Source organism: Castor canadensis, chromosome 2 (assembly GCF_047511655.1).
Source record: "Castor canadensis chromosome 2, mCasCan1.hap1v2, whole genome shotgun sequence".
In the NCBI taxonomy this organism is placed as follows: domain Eukaryota; kingdom Metazoa; phylum Chordata; class Mammalia; order Rodentia; family Castoridae; genus Castor; species Castor canadensis.
In genome coordinates, this window is record NC_133387.1 from 85,622,707 (window position 1) to 85,636,817 (window position 14,111).

The 14,111-nt window shown below is 40.1% G+C and overlaps 1 protein-coding gene across 2 annotated transcripts in view; it reads left to right on the plus strand.

The window, feature by feature from the left end:
- The window catches only part of Snx10 (sorting nexin 10), a 64,039-nt gene that overhangs the window by 46,434 nt on the left and 3,494 nt on the right, over positions 1-14,111 (plus strand). For both annotated transcript variants that reach the window (XM_074065171.1, XM_074065172.1), the window contains exons 3-5: positions 3,641-3,727; positions 7,358-7,458; positions 7,862-7,960. In XM_074065171.1, coding sequence (XP_073921272.1) covers positions 3,641-3,727; positions 7,358-7,458; positions 7,862-7,960 — 287 coding nt within the window. The remainder of the gene's footprint in view (positions 1-3,640; positions 3,728-7,357; positions 7,459-7,861; positions 7,961-14,111) is intronic.

Sequence of the window (14,111 nt, forward strand, 5' to 3'; positions counted from 1 at the left end):
CACAGAGGTGAGATGGCATGTGTATTAGGGACGGAAGCTTTGCCTTTGGACATAGGTAGAAGTCATGAAAGCCTGTATTGGCTAAGGAGTCTGAACTTGATCTTGAAGATTACAGGCAACCTCTGATGGATTTTATGCAGGGAAGTGACATCACCAGCTGTATACGTTGAAGCCATTCTTGTCTCAGTGTGGGGGATGCATTGGATATGGCCCAGATGTCAATTAGCTGCTCTTACCTTGCTGGAGGTCCTGGAAGGGAGGCAGGAGCAGAGGGAACAGAGATGGAGGTGGTTCCAAGAAGGGAGATTCTGAGGGACTTGACCTGTGTGGGTTTTAGGGGTGAGTCAAAGAGAAGTCTGGCGGAACTGGGTCTTTGATTGGAGATGATAAGGAGGCTCCTTATGAGACAAGGAAGAGAAGGATAGGGGAAGGGCTCGGATGCTGAGGGCTCATGGGCCTTCTGCTCTGAAGCTGGCTACGTGGGAGGGATGCCTGGATGAGGAGGGGCTGTGGCGTCATCAGCCCTCAAATTACAGTAGGGATAAAGAACAGCAGTCTAGGTACACGCCCAGGGAGCAGAGAAGGAGGAAAAGTTCAACATCCACAAAGGAATAGGGATACTTGTTTAGCACCCCAGCCAAGTTAAAGACATTCAACTTGAAAACAACTGTTCAGCAGTGGATTCTGAGTGTGCATTTAACGCGTCTTGCTGTGTTCTTAGGAGACGGACCTTTTTTTTTTCTAGCACATTTGTAGGGTATGTATTCCACATGCCACGCCCTTAGTAAAGATTATACTGTTGGAGTCACAATCAAGGTGGAGAAAGAATTCCATCCCATTGATGAGGAAAAAATTCTCTACCATAATTTCTCATTATGGTGTCCATAATGAAAGTGCTGCTGTGGGCAGGTGCTTTGAAATCTTGACGGTGCTGTGTCTCTTGGTGAAAAATTGCTGTTTGAGGATTTGCTACTTGCTCTTAAATTAATAATTTTTACTTCAAAAAAGATATGCCATCGGTTTGTTTTTCCTAATTTCTTAATGCTAGTGTCTGTGTGTTTTGGGCTAATAAGCCTTTTCTTTCAACGTAATTACACTTCACACTGAAGCAAATGTAAAATTTCCTGGTACTTGCACTAGAATTTTATAATTTTTTTAAAAAATGTTATCTGATTAAGTTGGTAACTAGTGCAGTTCAAGGCTTTTACGTTTTATTTTATTTATTTATTTTGGTGGAGTTGGGATTTGAACTCAGGGACTCATGATTGCTAGGCAGACTCTATCATTTGAGCCACTCTGCCAGTCTTTTTTTTGTGTTGAGTATTTTCAAGATAGGGTCTCCTGAACTATTTTCCCGGGGCCTGGATTCAAACCGCGATTCTTCTGATCTCTGCCTCCTGAGTAGGACAAGGATTTTATAAATCTGATCATTTTCCAGCTACTTTAATCGTGGATTTGTCTGTTTCTCATTTCTTTTCTATGTCCTCCTGACTGATAGCTCCGCGCAGTCAGGAAGGCACTAAGGTAGAGACGAATGAACATTTACTTTGGATGGTTGAAAAAAAATGGTATCTCTCTTTAAATTTACTATAGAATGCAGAAGCAAATGGAAATCAATACTACCCTAGCAGGCCTACAGAAGCACAGGACAAATGCCTAGAATTTTATAATTTGATCTAGCTAATAAACACTTGAAATAGGTTGAGCAGTAATTATTCCCATTTTTCAGATGTAGAAACCAAGACTTGGTGAATGAGTTCTTAATCTTAGGAAGTGGGTGAGCCAAAATTTACTTCTACTCCTATGACTTGCAGTTCATGGCCCTTTCCAGAAAAGGGGTAGACTCTTTCTTCAAAGTTGATGTGTTAACACTTAGGCCGTAGTGAGCAAATGGGGAGAAAAGTCTTCACTTATTTCTAGTTTTTAGAACGGTCAGTACGAGTACATGGTGTTGTAGTAGTGGTAGATTTTACAGTTTGAGTTCAGAATTTCCCCCACACCCTGTTTTCAAGTCACAAATTTGTAGTAGATTAGCAAATGCATTTCTCTGTCTTTCCATTTCTGTAGAAGATTCACTATTTTAGTAACAGGCGCCTGTCTTCTTTCTAACATTAATGTGGGCATTGAGCGGGTGGAAAGAGTTTCTCGTTTTGGTCCATCCAAGAACTTCCGCCTCTTCAATGGAAAAGTGGTGATGCCAGCACGCTCCAGGGGAGTGTGCCCTCCATGTGACCTGGTGACTGGGAGCTGCTGTTCGTGGGTCCTCCGCTAAGCACAGTGCCCAGGGCATTTTTGGGGTCACTGAAAAGTGTTTTAATTCCTTTTAAAATCAGAAGAATGAACTTTTAGATCAAAGAAGGGACTTAATAGATCCTAATATAGTCATCTTTGTACCTGAGTAGTTGTTATAAAGTATGATTATTTTTGCAGTGGAGGAAAGGGCCCGTGAGGGCAAAGGCGCCGAAGAGCCATGAAAGCCAGCACACATGTGCATTGCGGTGTGTGTGTGGACGCCACTGGTCTACTCCCCACTCACCGTCTTTTCTTCCTTAACCGACTTTCTGTTCACTGATTCATTAATGATTGGTTGATTCCTTCTATGAGCTGTGTGTATGTGGAAAGCGGGAAAAGGACCACGTGAAAAGCAAAGACTAAGGGCAGAGTATCAGATTTGGCCTCATCCTGCATCTCAGATGTGCTAAAACAAAACAGGAAGAGGCCTCAAAGCCCCCATCTTACGAAAAAGTCAAAATATTTGAAATTAATATTCTTTATTCAGCAAATTTATATTGCTGAATGAAGAAGTTACACATTGAAATTTATCATGGCAAATCTATTTTTTGCTATACCCATTCTCATATTTTTACATTACATCTACTTAGTTAAGAGCACTTCTTGAAAAGTATTATTTTAAATTTTACCTCATGTGTTCTATTATATTATCTTTTAAAAGGAAAATTATCCACTGCGCATGTCTTTTATAACCTCTCTAACTTTTACTTGTAACACAAGGATATGAAGATGAAATGATTTACTATGTGGGGAAATATATTTTAAAAATAGAAAAGTTTGTATCAAAGCTGTATAAAAGTTTTGTATAAAGTTCATCTTTCTGTTACTAGTATTCTCATGAGGCTTTACACACACACACACACACACACACACACACACAGTGGTCAATTTCAACTCTCATTGCTTCCTTTTCACATGACCTTTGTCACCTTTCCTTGTTACATGTTTTAGAAAGCAATTGGCCATTAGCCAGGCAGGGCCTGTAGTTAGCATTTAGAGATGTTGAAAGTAAGTATTGACCACATTTAAAATTTGAGGAAATGTGGACTGATTTTTCATGACCATCAGTTTTAGAGTATACTTTCTTATTCGTCTTCAGACAACCTGTAACACTGTCCATAAGCCTGCCGGGCTCGGTTTTGCATTATTTGGAAAATTCCGTTTGTGGCAAAAGTGTTTTCTGGACTTGCTCGTGGTGCCTGATTCATTGACTTACTTCTTGTTTTCTCATGACACACACTGGCAAAAACGCATTTCAGTCTGGTTCTAGGATCGCCATTTCTCTCAGCCCCTTCCTGCCTTCCTTGCGGTTCTGAAAGCCATTTCTTTGCTTATGATGCCCATACAGGAATTCGTAAGCGTCTGGGTCCGAGATCCCAGGATTCAGAAGGAGGACTTCTGGCACTCTTACATTGACTACGAGATATGCGTTCACGTAAGTACGCAGTCAGCAGTCAGCAGAGATCATAGACACTCACGTAGCACAATTGTGTGGGATGCCGTGATACACTTAAAAACACTGAATTTGGAAAGATACAATTAATTGCATGCATTTTGAATTAAGTAGTAAGATGATTCCTGAAGTATAACATATTTCTGTAATATATTACCTGATAAATCTTAAGTTTTGAGAGGATATAGAATTCTTAGGAAAAGAGATGTATAATATTTTATAGAGAGAATCAGAAAATGCAATTGATTTGCCTTAGCCTGGATCTGAGTAATTAACATGAGGTGTAAACAACCAGAAATGATGGATGTTGTTTGAAAGTAATATAGTATCCTAATTGCTTGAACAGTTTTGTGTGCTATGATCAGTTTGAACAAGGGTTATCAAACTTTTCCTGGAAAGGACCAGGAAAAGCTTTGAGGGCAGCTGTCATTTCTGCTGTTGTAGGGTGGAGGCAGCACAGGCAGCACAGAATGAGTATAACCATGTTCCACAATACTCCTTGCAAAGAAAAGTGTAGGCTAGATCGGGCCCACGGCTGTGGTTTACTGGCCCTTGATCTTAAAGACAGTCACTTTTCCCATCTTCTTTTGTTTGGACTTCTCTTGGCTCAGAATTTGTCTGTGACTACAGAGCACAGTGAAATAAGATTAGCATCATTTAATCTTACCATTGCAAACAGCTAAATTGGTATATTAAGTACCCAATACTACCCATAACACTTTTTTTTTCCTTTTCCCTTTCTTTTTCTTTCAAGATTGCCCAACTTAGAAAATAAGCCAAGTAAAATCTCAGAACTGATTTTTTTTTTTTTTTGATGGGATCGGGTTTGAACTCAGGACTTCCCACTTGCAAAGCAGGCTCTCTACTGTCAATCCACACCAACAGTCCACTTTGGTTTGGTTATTTTGGAGATGGGGTCTTGCAAATTACTTGTCCAGGCTGGTCTTGAACCTTGATCCTCCTGATCTCCTGATCTCAGCCTCCAATTGGTTAGTGTTATAGGTGTGAGCCACTGGCACCTGGCTCTGATTTTTTTTTTTTTTGGTGATTGTGTTGTAGGCCATTGCCAGGATATGCTGTTATTTTTACTTTGCTTTGGTTTTACTTATAAGCTCATGCCAGACACTCAGACACATTCAGTATGGAAAATTACGAACATATAAGAGCAAGCATTTGAAGTAAAATGGAATTCTTTAGTTTCCTTTCACCTGGCTCTTGAAAAAATTGTGAGTCCCTATCACACACTGTATTGGAGGCATGAAGTTTGATTATTTTTAGGAGATAATGAGAGTATAGGTTATTCTTTGTTAATAAATAGCATGACGTGAATTCAGAAATCTCTGTCTGGAACCAGAAAGGATGGGCTGCACAAATATTATTTGGTAGTGTTGTGGTGTTTCTCTGAAATGCTGATGAATTGGTAATGAATGATCTTGAGTTGGTGGGTAGCAAAGACAAGCAAACAGATTTAGAGGGACTTAATCAGTTAGTGATTTCACGATAGATAGTGTGATCCTGAAGGGGCTCCACCTCTTGTTCAATCAAAAGCAGATGGAGGGCCAAAGTTCTCAGTGGCCTCTGTTAGAGGCTGCACCCTTGGAGCTTCACAGGCAGGGAACTGGGGATTAACTCGCTTAAATTGACCTCAAGGGAAATAATAGCGGGTGACCCTGAAATCTTGACATTTACTTGGAATTTAAACTAAGAGACGATAGAGCTTGGTGGTCCATCGTACATATTCTCCTGAGCCTGTCCTGGGAATGAAGACTCACAGATGTACCTTGTTCTCACGGAGTCCCAGGGGGGTCTTTCATTACTGACACCCACAGTGACTCTGAGCAGGAAGGAAAGGATTTAAATTGACCTAGCCTGTACCTGAGATGTCAGGAGTTCCTCTGTGTCTTGGTCCTCTCTGGGGAGAGGGTACTGAGAGGATGGCCGCCCAAGCCTCGTTAGGACACTAATTCTAGCGTAACACAGCCTGTTGGCTTAGTCCCCAAGGAGCGCATTAGCGTGAGGCCTGGTGTGCTCTGAAACCGTCCACAGATCTGTGCCACAGATCCTTCTAGCATGTCTTATCGCCATGTCATCAAGGGTGGCTGGATTCAGACCAGAGGCTGTTTTGGAGTTGAGTGTCTTCACCTCTCTGCATCCTGAGCCTTTTTTGAACTTTATGAAGGTCAGGAATACCAGGACCCATCCCATACATTTCATGGGGTTAGTTTAAGAACAAATGCACAGAAGCACTTAGATTTCCCAGGGAAAACAAACACTTGCCGAGCTTATTAATCAGAAAAAGAGAGTTGTTTGTTTGTTTGGTTTTTTTTTGACATAATACAGATCTTAGTGGCAATTTTTTTCTCATCTGGCAATGTAAAAATTATGAAACAGGGTTTCATGAACATAGAGAAAATAGAGATGCTCTTACTTTTTGAAACCAGTACACACAGATATTTGTCAGTTCCTTGTTTACCCAAAGGAAAATATTTGCATATTGTGTGTTTACCCAGAGGAGAAACAGTGTGGCTTAGCTTTGGGTGGGGACTCTGTAAGTGTGGTTTTTTTGCCCCCAAGTCTGTCTCAGAGTAGCTGCAAGGAAACAACTGGTTAGGAACTAATAATAACATTAGTAGATAACATCTGTGGATTATCTCTGTCCGTCCTGAGGACCACTCTGTTTACCACTTGAGACACTGAAGCTCAAGTGAGGCGCTCTGGAGCAGAGCCAGCACTGGAACTTGGATTTCCTGGCCCTGTGTGACACTCAGCCCTGTGCCCCCAAGCTGTTCTCCTAACGTGGATCACATCTGCTCCATGTCTAACAGAACAGAGAGATGCTGTTCTCTAGCTTAGTGGTGACTTCTGGATTCCTAGTGATGGTGTGGTCTGTAGGGACGGCCATGTCAGAAGATGCACATCTTGGCCATGTCCTGTGAAGGGCTCTGGGAAGTGGCCTGTGATCCCCAGAGGCACCTCCACTACAGTGGTGGAGGTAAACACAGTGCACAACCTTGAGCTCTTATTGGCCATTTGCATTTTGGGATTTGTTTTTGATAAGTTTTTTTTTTTTAAGGTACTGAGGTTTGAACTCAGTGCTTTGTACTTGCTACTGCTTGAGCCATGTCTCTAGCCCTGTTTTTTTTTTTGTGTGTGTGTCATTTTGTTTTTGTTTTTTTGAGACAAGACTCTTGCTATGTAGCCCAAGCTGGCTTAAATTTGCCATCCTCCTGTCTCTGCCTCCTGGGAGCTGGAATTACATGTGTGTACCACTCTGCCCAGAAGGATAAAAATGGTTTAAAAATCATCTTTTAAAATGATTCATCCTTGACAGCTATGCTCAGTTAGTAGAGTCGGAGTCTCCTTCAGGACTCAGAACGTAGCTGGGCCACGCCCTTCCCAGGGTGACAGTGCTCATTTACGTTATCCTGGCCATATTCAAGGCTGAGCTACTGGTGCGTTACGTACAAGATTTCAGAGTACCAGCATAAGTGTAATACATTTTTGGTTGTTTACATCCTACTTACAATGAACATCTTGTGAGTTAGATATAAGCAAGGCAGATAGTTGAGTTTTCCTCAGGTGAGGCTCATATTTTTCTACTTTTCCGTACAGACTAATAGCATGTGTTTTACAATGAAAACATCCTGTGTGCGAAGAAGATACAGAGAATTTGTGTGGCTGAGGCAAAGACTCCAAAGTAATGCATTGCTGGTGTAAGTGATTTAAGCAGTATATTGAGGAGATTTTATTGTGGGAGTCAATAACTAAAAATTGATATTCACTAAGATATATCAGATAGCAAGCATTTTACAGGCTTTCTTCTTGATTGCAATCTCTTGCTTTCTGTAGTTTTGTAGATTCTGCATCTGCATTTCAAATTTTCCACTTGACTTAACCGACTTTTATGAATAGTGACCATGAAAGACCCTAGAAATGTTTAAAGCTGGGTTTTTCTTTAATTGATTTCTACATACCCTAATTATATCATATATAATAATAATATAATAGCTACGTGGTAATTATTAACATGCTTAATGTGCCTTCACTTTCGGGGATTTCTATAACTAAGTCACCTTGATTGGTCATTAAAAATAAATTTTTTTTCTTCCCCATAAGACAACTGCCAGAACTTCCATCTAAAAACCTGTTTTTCAACATGAACAATCGCCAGCATGTTGATCAGCGCCGTCAGGGTTTGGAAGATTTCCTCAGAAAGTAAGTACAGAGACCCTGCGGGCGGGCAGACGAGGTGCGGGGCGGAGGGGTTGAGAGGTCCCGCCAGGAGCGTTTCTGACATGCTAGTCCCTGGCCAGCCGAGCTCACAAGTGCATTTCCTGTACTAGAGCGCCACCTTGTGGCTCACGTTACCCAGTGCGTGTCCAGGACCAAGCTTTCTAGAAAGAAACAATGAATAATTAAGTCAGAGAACATTAAATACAGGGTCTCTTAAGGTATGAAGCAGATACAAATTCCTGTTGGCAGAAGTAAAAATTTCCAGGAAACATGTGCCTTATTATGAAAAGTTACATTTTAACACTATCTGCATTTACAGCATTCATGATTGACAGACCAAAATCATCTTTAGAACTCCTCCTGCCCTTTGGGTTCCTCTAAGTGAAAAGGCTTAATTCTTCCCTTCAGAGGGCACGTTTGTAAAGGATGTTAGGTAGCTTTTCATAGTTTCTGGTTTACACTCTGATGGTGGGTACTTTCAGTAGAGCTACTTGAATTCACACTGCTAGAATTTCCCTTTGTCTCCATCTTTGGACTGCCCATCCCACCAGGGGCTTATTGCACTCTGGTTTGCACATAGACTCTGAGGATAAGCTACTTTGGATTAAATCCTGGCTCTGCCACTTACTAACTGGGGTCTTAGGCAAGATTTTTCCCTCCTTTGTGACTGTGTTTTTTCCCAGCTATAAAATGAGGTCAAAATAGTACCTCCCTTGCATTGTGTTAATGAACATAAAGCGCTTACCACAGCACCTGGCATAGAGCCATAGAGCGGGACTGCCTTTATGTCTGAGCTATTATTTGTTATTGTCATTATTGGCTAGTATTATTATTATCAGTGGTGCTGGACTTAAGCCATAATTATTGTAATGCATGTAGAAACAAAGTGACTTTGAGCTTATTTTTCTAGCTTTCTATATCCCAGGTAAGGAAATAGCTGAGTCATGTGAGCCCTTAGTTAGAAGCAGGGCCCAGTTTCCGGAGCATCCATGCTCTTCCTAGTGGCTTCGAGATCTGAAGTCATCTCCTTCTGAATTCACTAAACAGGGCCCCAGAGCTCGCTGAAATAACACGCTGCTTCTCTCCATATGGCTCATAAAGAACCTGAGTATTAAGTGTGTACATGAATATTAATATTTATTTCTCTTAGATTGACATAGCCTTTCCTTTGAAAGGGTCACAGAGATATGCAGAAAGATTCAAGCTTATGAATTAAGGGAGGGTAGGAAAAGGAAGAGAAGCAAGAGAAATAGAGCCCAGGAGAACTGGTTAGTGGAGCCACCTTCTTCCCCCTTTCCCCTCCACAAACATCACAGTGCTGTTCTTTTGGGTGTAGTGAGCATGGCAGAACAAAGGGCTGGTCAGGTTTTCTGCCCTTCCCCTTCAGGAGCAGCCCTGAGTTTAACTGTTGCCTCTACAGGCCCAGGGGGCTGCTGGCTTCTGCTTTAAGATGTAGGTCAAGTTTGCAGAGTGGCCTCCTTTCCAGATGCTGTCTAGGGAAGCAGCAGCCTGGTGACCTCTAGGGAGGCCTGGGCACTGGGAAGCTGCTCATCTGCTGTAAAGAAAGCACCTTATTTGAGCTTAAAGAACAGCAAGTGTTTCTATTTGTGTCACTAGTTAAGTGTAGGGTATGTTTTTCATTTCTTTTTTTTTTTTTTTGGAGGCGGGCAGTATTGGGATTTGAACTCTTGGCCTTGTGCTTGTTAGGCAGGTATTCTACTATGTGAGCTATGCCCCCAGTCTCTTTGGCTTTTTATTTTTCAGGTAGGGTCTCTTGTTTTGTTTTGTTTTGTTTTTTTTGCCCAGACCAGCCTCAGTCTGTAGTCCTCCTACCTGTGGCCTCTCATGTAGCTGGGATCTCAGGCATGTACCACTATGCCTGTGCTTATTGACTGAGATGGGTCTTGCTAGCTTTTTTCCACAGGCTGGCCTTGAATTTTGCCTCCCAAATAGCTGGGATTATAGGTGTGAGCTACCACCTTGCCCAGCCTCTGGGCATGTGTCAAGGAGTCATTTCATTGCTTTGAATATAACCTTTCCATCCATAGTTGGTCTGCTAAGTTAAAACACCAGTGAGGGTCTTTTGCCACTGTGGGATTATGCTTGTGTGCACTGTATTGTCTGGCTGTTTGCTGGCTTTGTTTGATGCATCTGTCATAGTGAAGAGTATCCTGGATCAGGAGCTCAAGGAGGTAGTGTCTAGTCTCTCATTGATCCTGGCTCCTTGATTTTTCCTAGCTATGCAACCTTGGAAGTCCCTTGATTCAGTTGAATCCTTTGGTTTTCTGTAGAGTTAGAGGACATACCCACACATTGCTGAGCTCACTGGGAGGTTGTATTGTTAAGATGATTACTTAGAAATGACTCTGAAAGCAATGTAGTGATTCTTCATTCAACAGATGTTAATTAAGTGACAACTTTGGGCCAGACTGTATGCCAGGGATATAGGACTACATTGAATGGACCCAAGACCTTATCGAAGCTTCCGTTCTAATGGGGAAGCACTGTGTATATGTCAGGACTGTGGCTAGATTCCTAGAAACTGGATCTGGGTTACCATCTAGAAGTCAAACCATTCTGCTCACATGCAGTTTTCTTGCAATGTTATTTGTCACCAAACTAGTTAGTTTCACATTAAAAATGAAAGCTGGGACTTCTCTGTGATTTGAATGTAAAGGAAACAAGGATTCTAATTGCACCCAGTTGGCTTCAGACTTGACCTGACCTCTGAGTCCCTCCTTTCTGTGGTCCTTAGATTCCCATGCACAGCTTCTCCATTCTCCCAGTTTTGCACAAGTAGCACCCTCCATGTTTTTGCCTCTAGAGCCCTTCCCCTGTAACCTCACCCAAACTCACTCAGGAAAATTGGGTGTGATGTGCAATTTGGCACTGTGTCTGACCCCAGCTGGGTATCCTGTGAGGTGCCATTGGTTACTTATTAAGTAGGGCCACTCATCAGTACCTTGTACCTTGTTTGTGGAGACCTCCAGTAATCACAGTGTAAAGTGTAGTATGCTTGAATTACAGAATTTTAGCTTGTGTTTTTACAATCTGGTTTTTATGTAAGTTATGAACCAGAAGCACTACATACGTTCAAATTCTATGAAACCAAAATACCTCTTTTTATATGTGTGTATATAATAAAGAATATATTTTTTTTCATTTTAAGCTCATTTGTGAAATAATACATATTTAATATAAGCAAAGTATATATTCAGGCTAATCTTCATAGGGGAATCAGAAAATTGTTTGTTTGATTATATGAGAAATAAGACTATATCATTTATTGAATACTTGCTACATTTTAGCATGTCTTATTTCAGTACTTATAGGAGTCTTAGAAGCTGGGTATTATTTCAGTTTTATAGATAAGAAAACTATAGGAAAGGTGGAGGTTATATATTAATTCCAGGAACTGGCAAGTTTATAATTAGTAGAACTCTTAACTACTTGTTAATTTTGGTCAGCATGATTGCGAGCTTTTTTCCAAATATAGTCATTTTTCCTCAATCTCAGCTTGACGTTCCCTTTATATTCTTTCTCCTGACTAATTATAAATTAGAACTCACCTATACTAATTATGAGAAAAGCAAGTTATAGACTAAAATTCCACACTCCGTCGGTAAGTCTCCAACTATGAATAATGGAATTCCTGCTAATTTCTCAGGTTTAATTTATATCATGAATGGAAACTGGCTTGCTTTCTTTACTAAATACAATCCTTAATATAACTGTTTTCACCCTGCAATGTAGACTTTTGAATTGTTTTTGTATACTTAAAGTCTTTTCCTTTCTTTCTTTCTTTAGTGCTTTCTTTCTCTTTTTACAAAGACTAGTTTTACACACACACACACACACACACACACACACAATTTTTATAAGTCTTTGTGTTCGATAGAGGGCACCACAGCACAGATCATGAATATCCTTCAACAAAAATTTATAGGTTTATTTATTTATTTTTTAATAAATGTGTGTAGACATCAGTATATTGGCTTTAGTAGACCCAGGACATCCTCAGTGAGGATGAAATGATTCTGTGTAACTGTATATCGTTCTCTACTAAACCACTATATAACACACCTAATAAAATCATGTTGAGGAAAACCAGATTTTCAACTGTGTCCCATTCAGGGGGAAAAAGCAGGTCTTTCTTTGTTTAGTTTAAAGTTGTTATGGGGAAACGAATAACTTTTGACTTGCATCGTAAATACCATTAATTTCTTTAAATTCTGGAGGTTCTTTTTCACTCTTTTTATAAAGGCTTGAAAAATCACAAACATTTTTACAGAGGCTTCTAACAATGACATTTTATTGACTGCTTTACAAAGTACTCTTTATATCAAGTTTGAAGTTGGTTTTCTGCTATTAGATTTGTTTGTGGGAAATGTGGCACAAATATGACTAAGGAAAAAATAGGATTTACTATTAGGATGGTGGCAGTCACAACCTTTTTTGAGAGACAGTAAACCAAAGATGACTCCAGATGAAGTAATCACACTCTCTGAACCAGATGGGAAAACCCCTTCCAAATTTTTTACATTTAAAATTTTACTGTAAAACTTAAAAAAAAATCTGATTGCAAAATAAAAGGCATAAATGTACTTTAAGATATTTTTGCCTATTTAAGAGTTATCCCTATTCAGTAAGGTGGCGTAAATTTACCAGCAAGACAGAAGAGATTCCAAAAATCAAAACCATGCCCTGTAGGCACACTGGTTTTCGAGTCTGAGTTGTGTGAGTGTTCAGATGGTCTTCCCCAGCCTCAGCTTCCCATTCTCTTCTTACTGTGAGCTGGGTGAGCCGGCTCCCTGGTTCCCTGTGTGTCCTCCAGGTGGCAGTATTGAGCAGAAGAGAAAACACTAGGACATCATGAGTCTAATGTAGAGTAAAATTGGAAATTGAATTATAGCTCAAGAAAAAGGACAGTAGCCTTGAGGTCCCGATCAACCTGGACTCTGATCACTTTTGTTTGCAGTGCACATGTGTTAGGTTACTAGCAAGTTAATAACAGCGCGCGAGCAGTTCAAGGCTCAGTAGAATTGCTTTAGACGTGAAATAAAGCTAAAATGAATTTGCGTCCAATATCATTGGCATTAGTGCTCATTACTTTTGTGCTGTAATGCCTCAAACCATCTAAAATCAATTTTAAAGATTACCCATTATTTTATAAAGAAAATAAAACACATTTCCAGCAGAAACAAAGCAGTGAGTGTAATCCCCGTGAACAGTTACTTGTCCTGGGGCTGGCAGGAAGTGACCAACAGGAGGCCACAGGAAATGCTCTGCTCAGAACTGCACAGCGAGTCCAAGTTCATATGAGTGGGCTGTTGCTGTAGGGCTCTTCCCTAATCTGAAGTATTTCGAACAAAAGGCAAACATTTGTAAATGTAGAAAATAAATCTCGGAATGGTAAAAAGGATTTACTGCTTGGCTACTTGTACTTCGTAAGTGAATCTTGTGACGCGGTCATCTGGGAGAACTGGGGACCGAGGACACAGAGAGAGGAAGTGTGTAGCTGCTTTGCTTGACATTTTTCCTTTTTTAAAAAAACAAAGATTTTGCTTTTCCTTTTAGTAGACCTTTAGTAAAGACTATTTTCTCAGAAAAGGGGATATCTAGATTTTAGTTTCAATATCAGCTTTTGTAGACATTTGTGTTCTAGAAGAAATAATCGTTTCATTTTGAAGAAAAGGACTTGGCATTGTAATGACCTTGAAGTTTAACTAAATTGATATTAATGGCCAGAAGAGAATTATTTTTCTAATTACTTATTTAAACATGCAAAGTATAAGGTAAGGTTCATTTGGTCTGAAATATATGATCTACTTTTCATACATCTCCATATGAAAAAAATCCCATGTTGGGCAGAATAATAGTTGAAGTGTAGTGTTCTAGATTCATTTTTTACATCTGGCCTTAGTGTTTCCCGTTAGATCATTTGCTAATAAATAGTAAATTGTCATACATCAAAATCTTTGCTAAAAATGAAACTAGTTTTTATTTAAATTTAAAAGTATATGCTTTGCTTTGATTTCCTATTCTTAAGACATGCATTTCAGAAAAAACACATCCTCTGATAGTATGAATTTGAGCATCAGGTTTGCTACATGGTAGTTTTTAATCCTACATG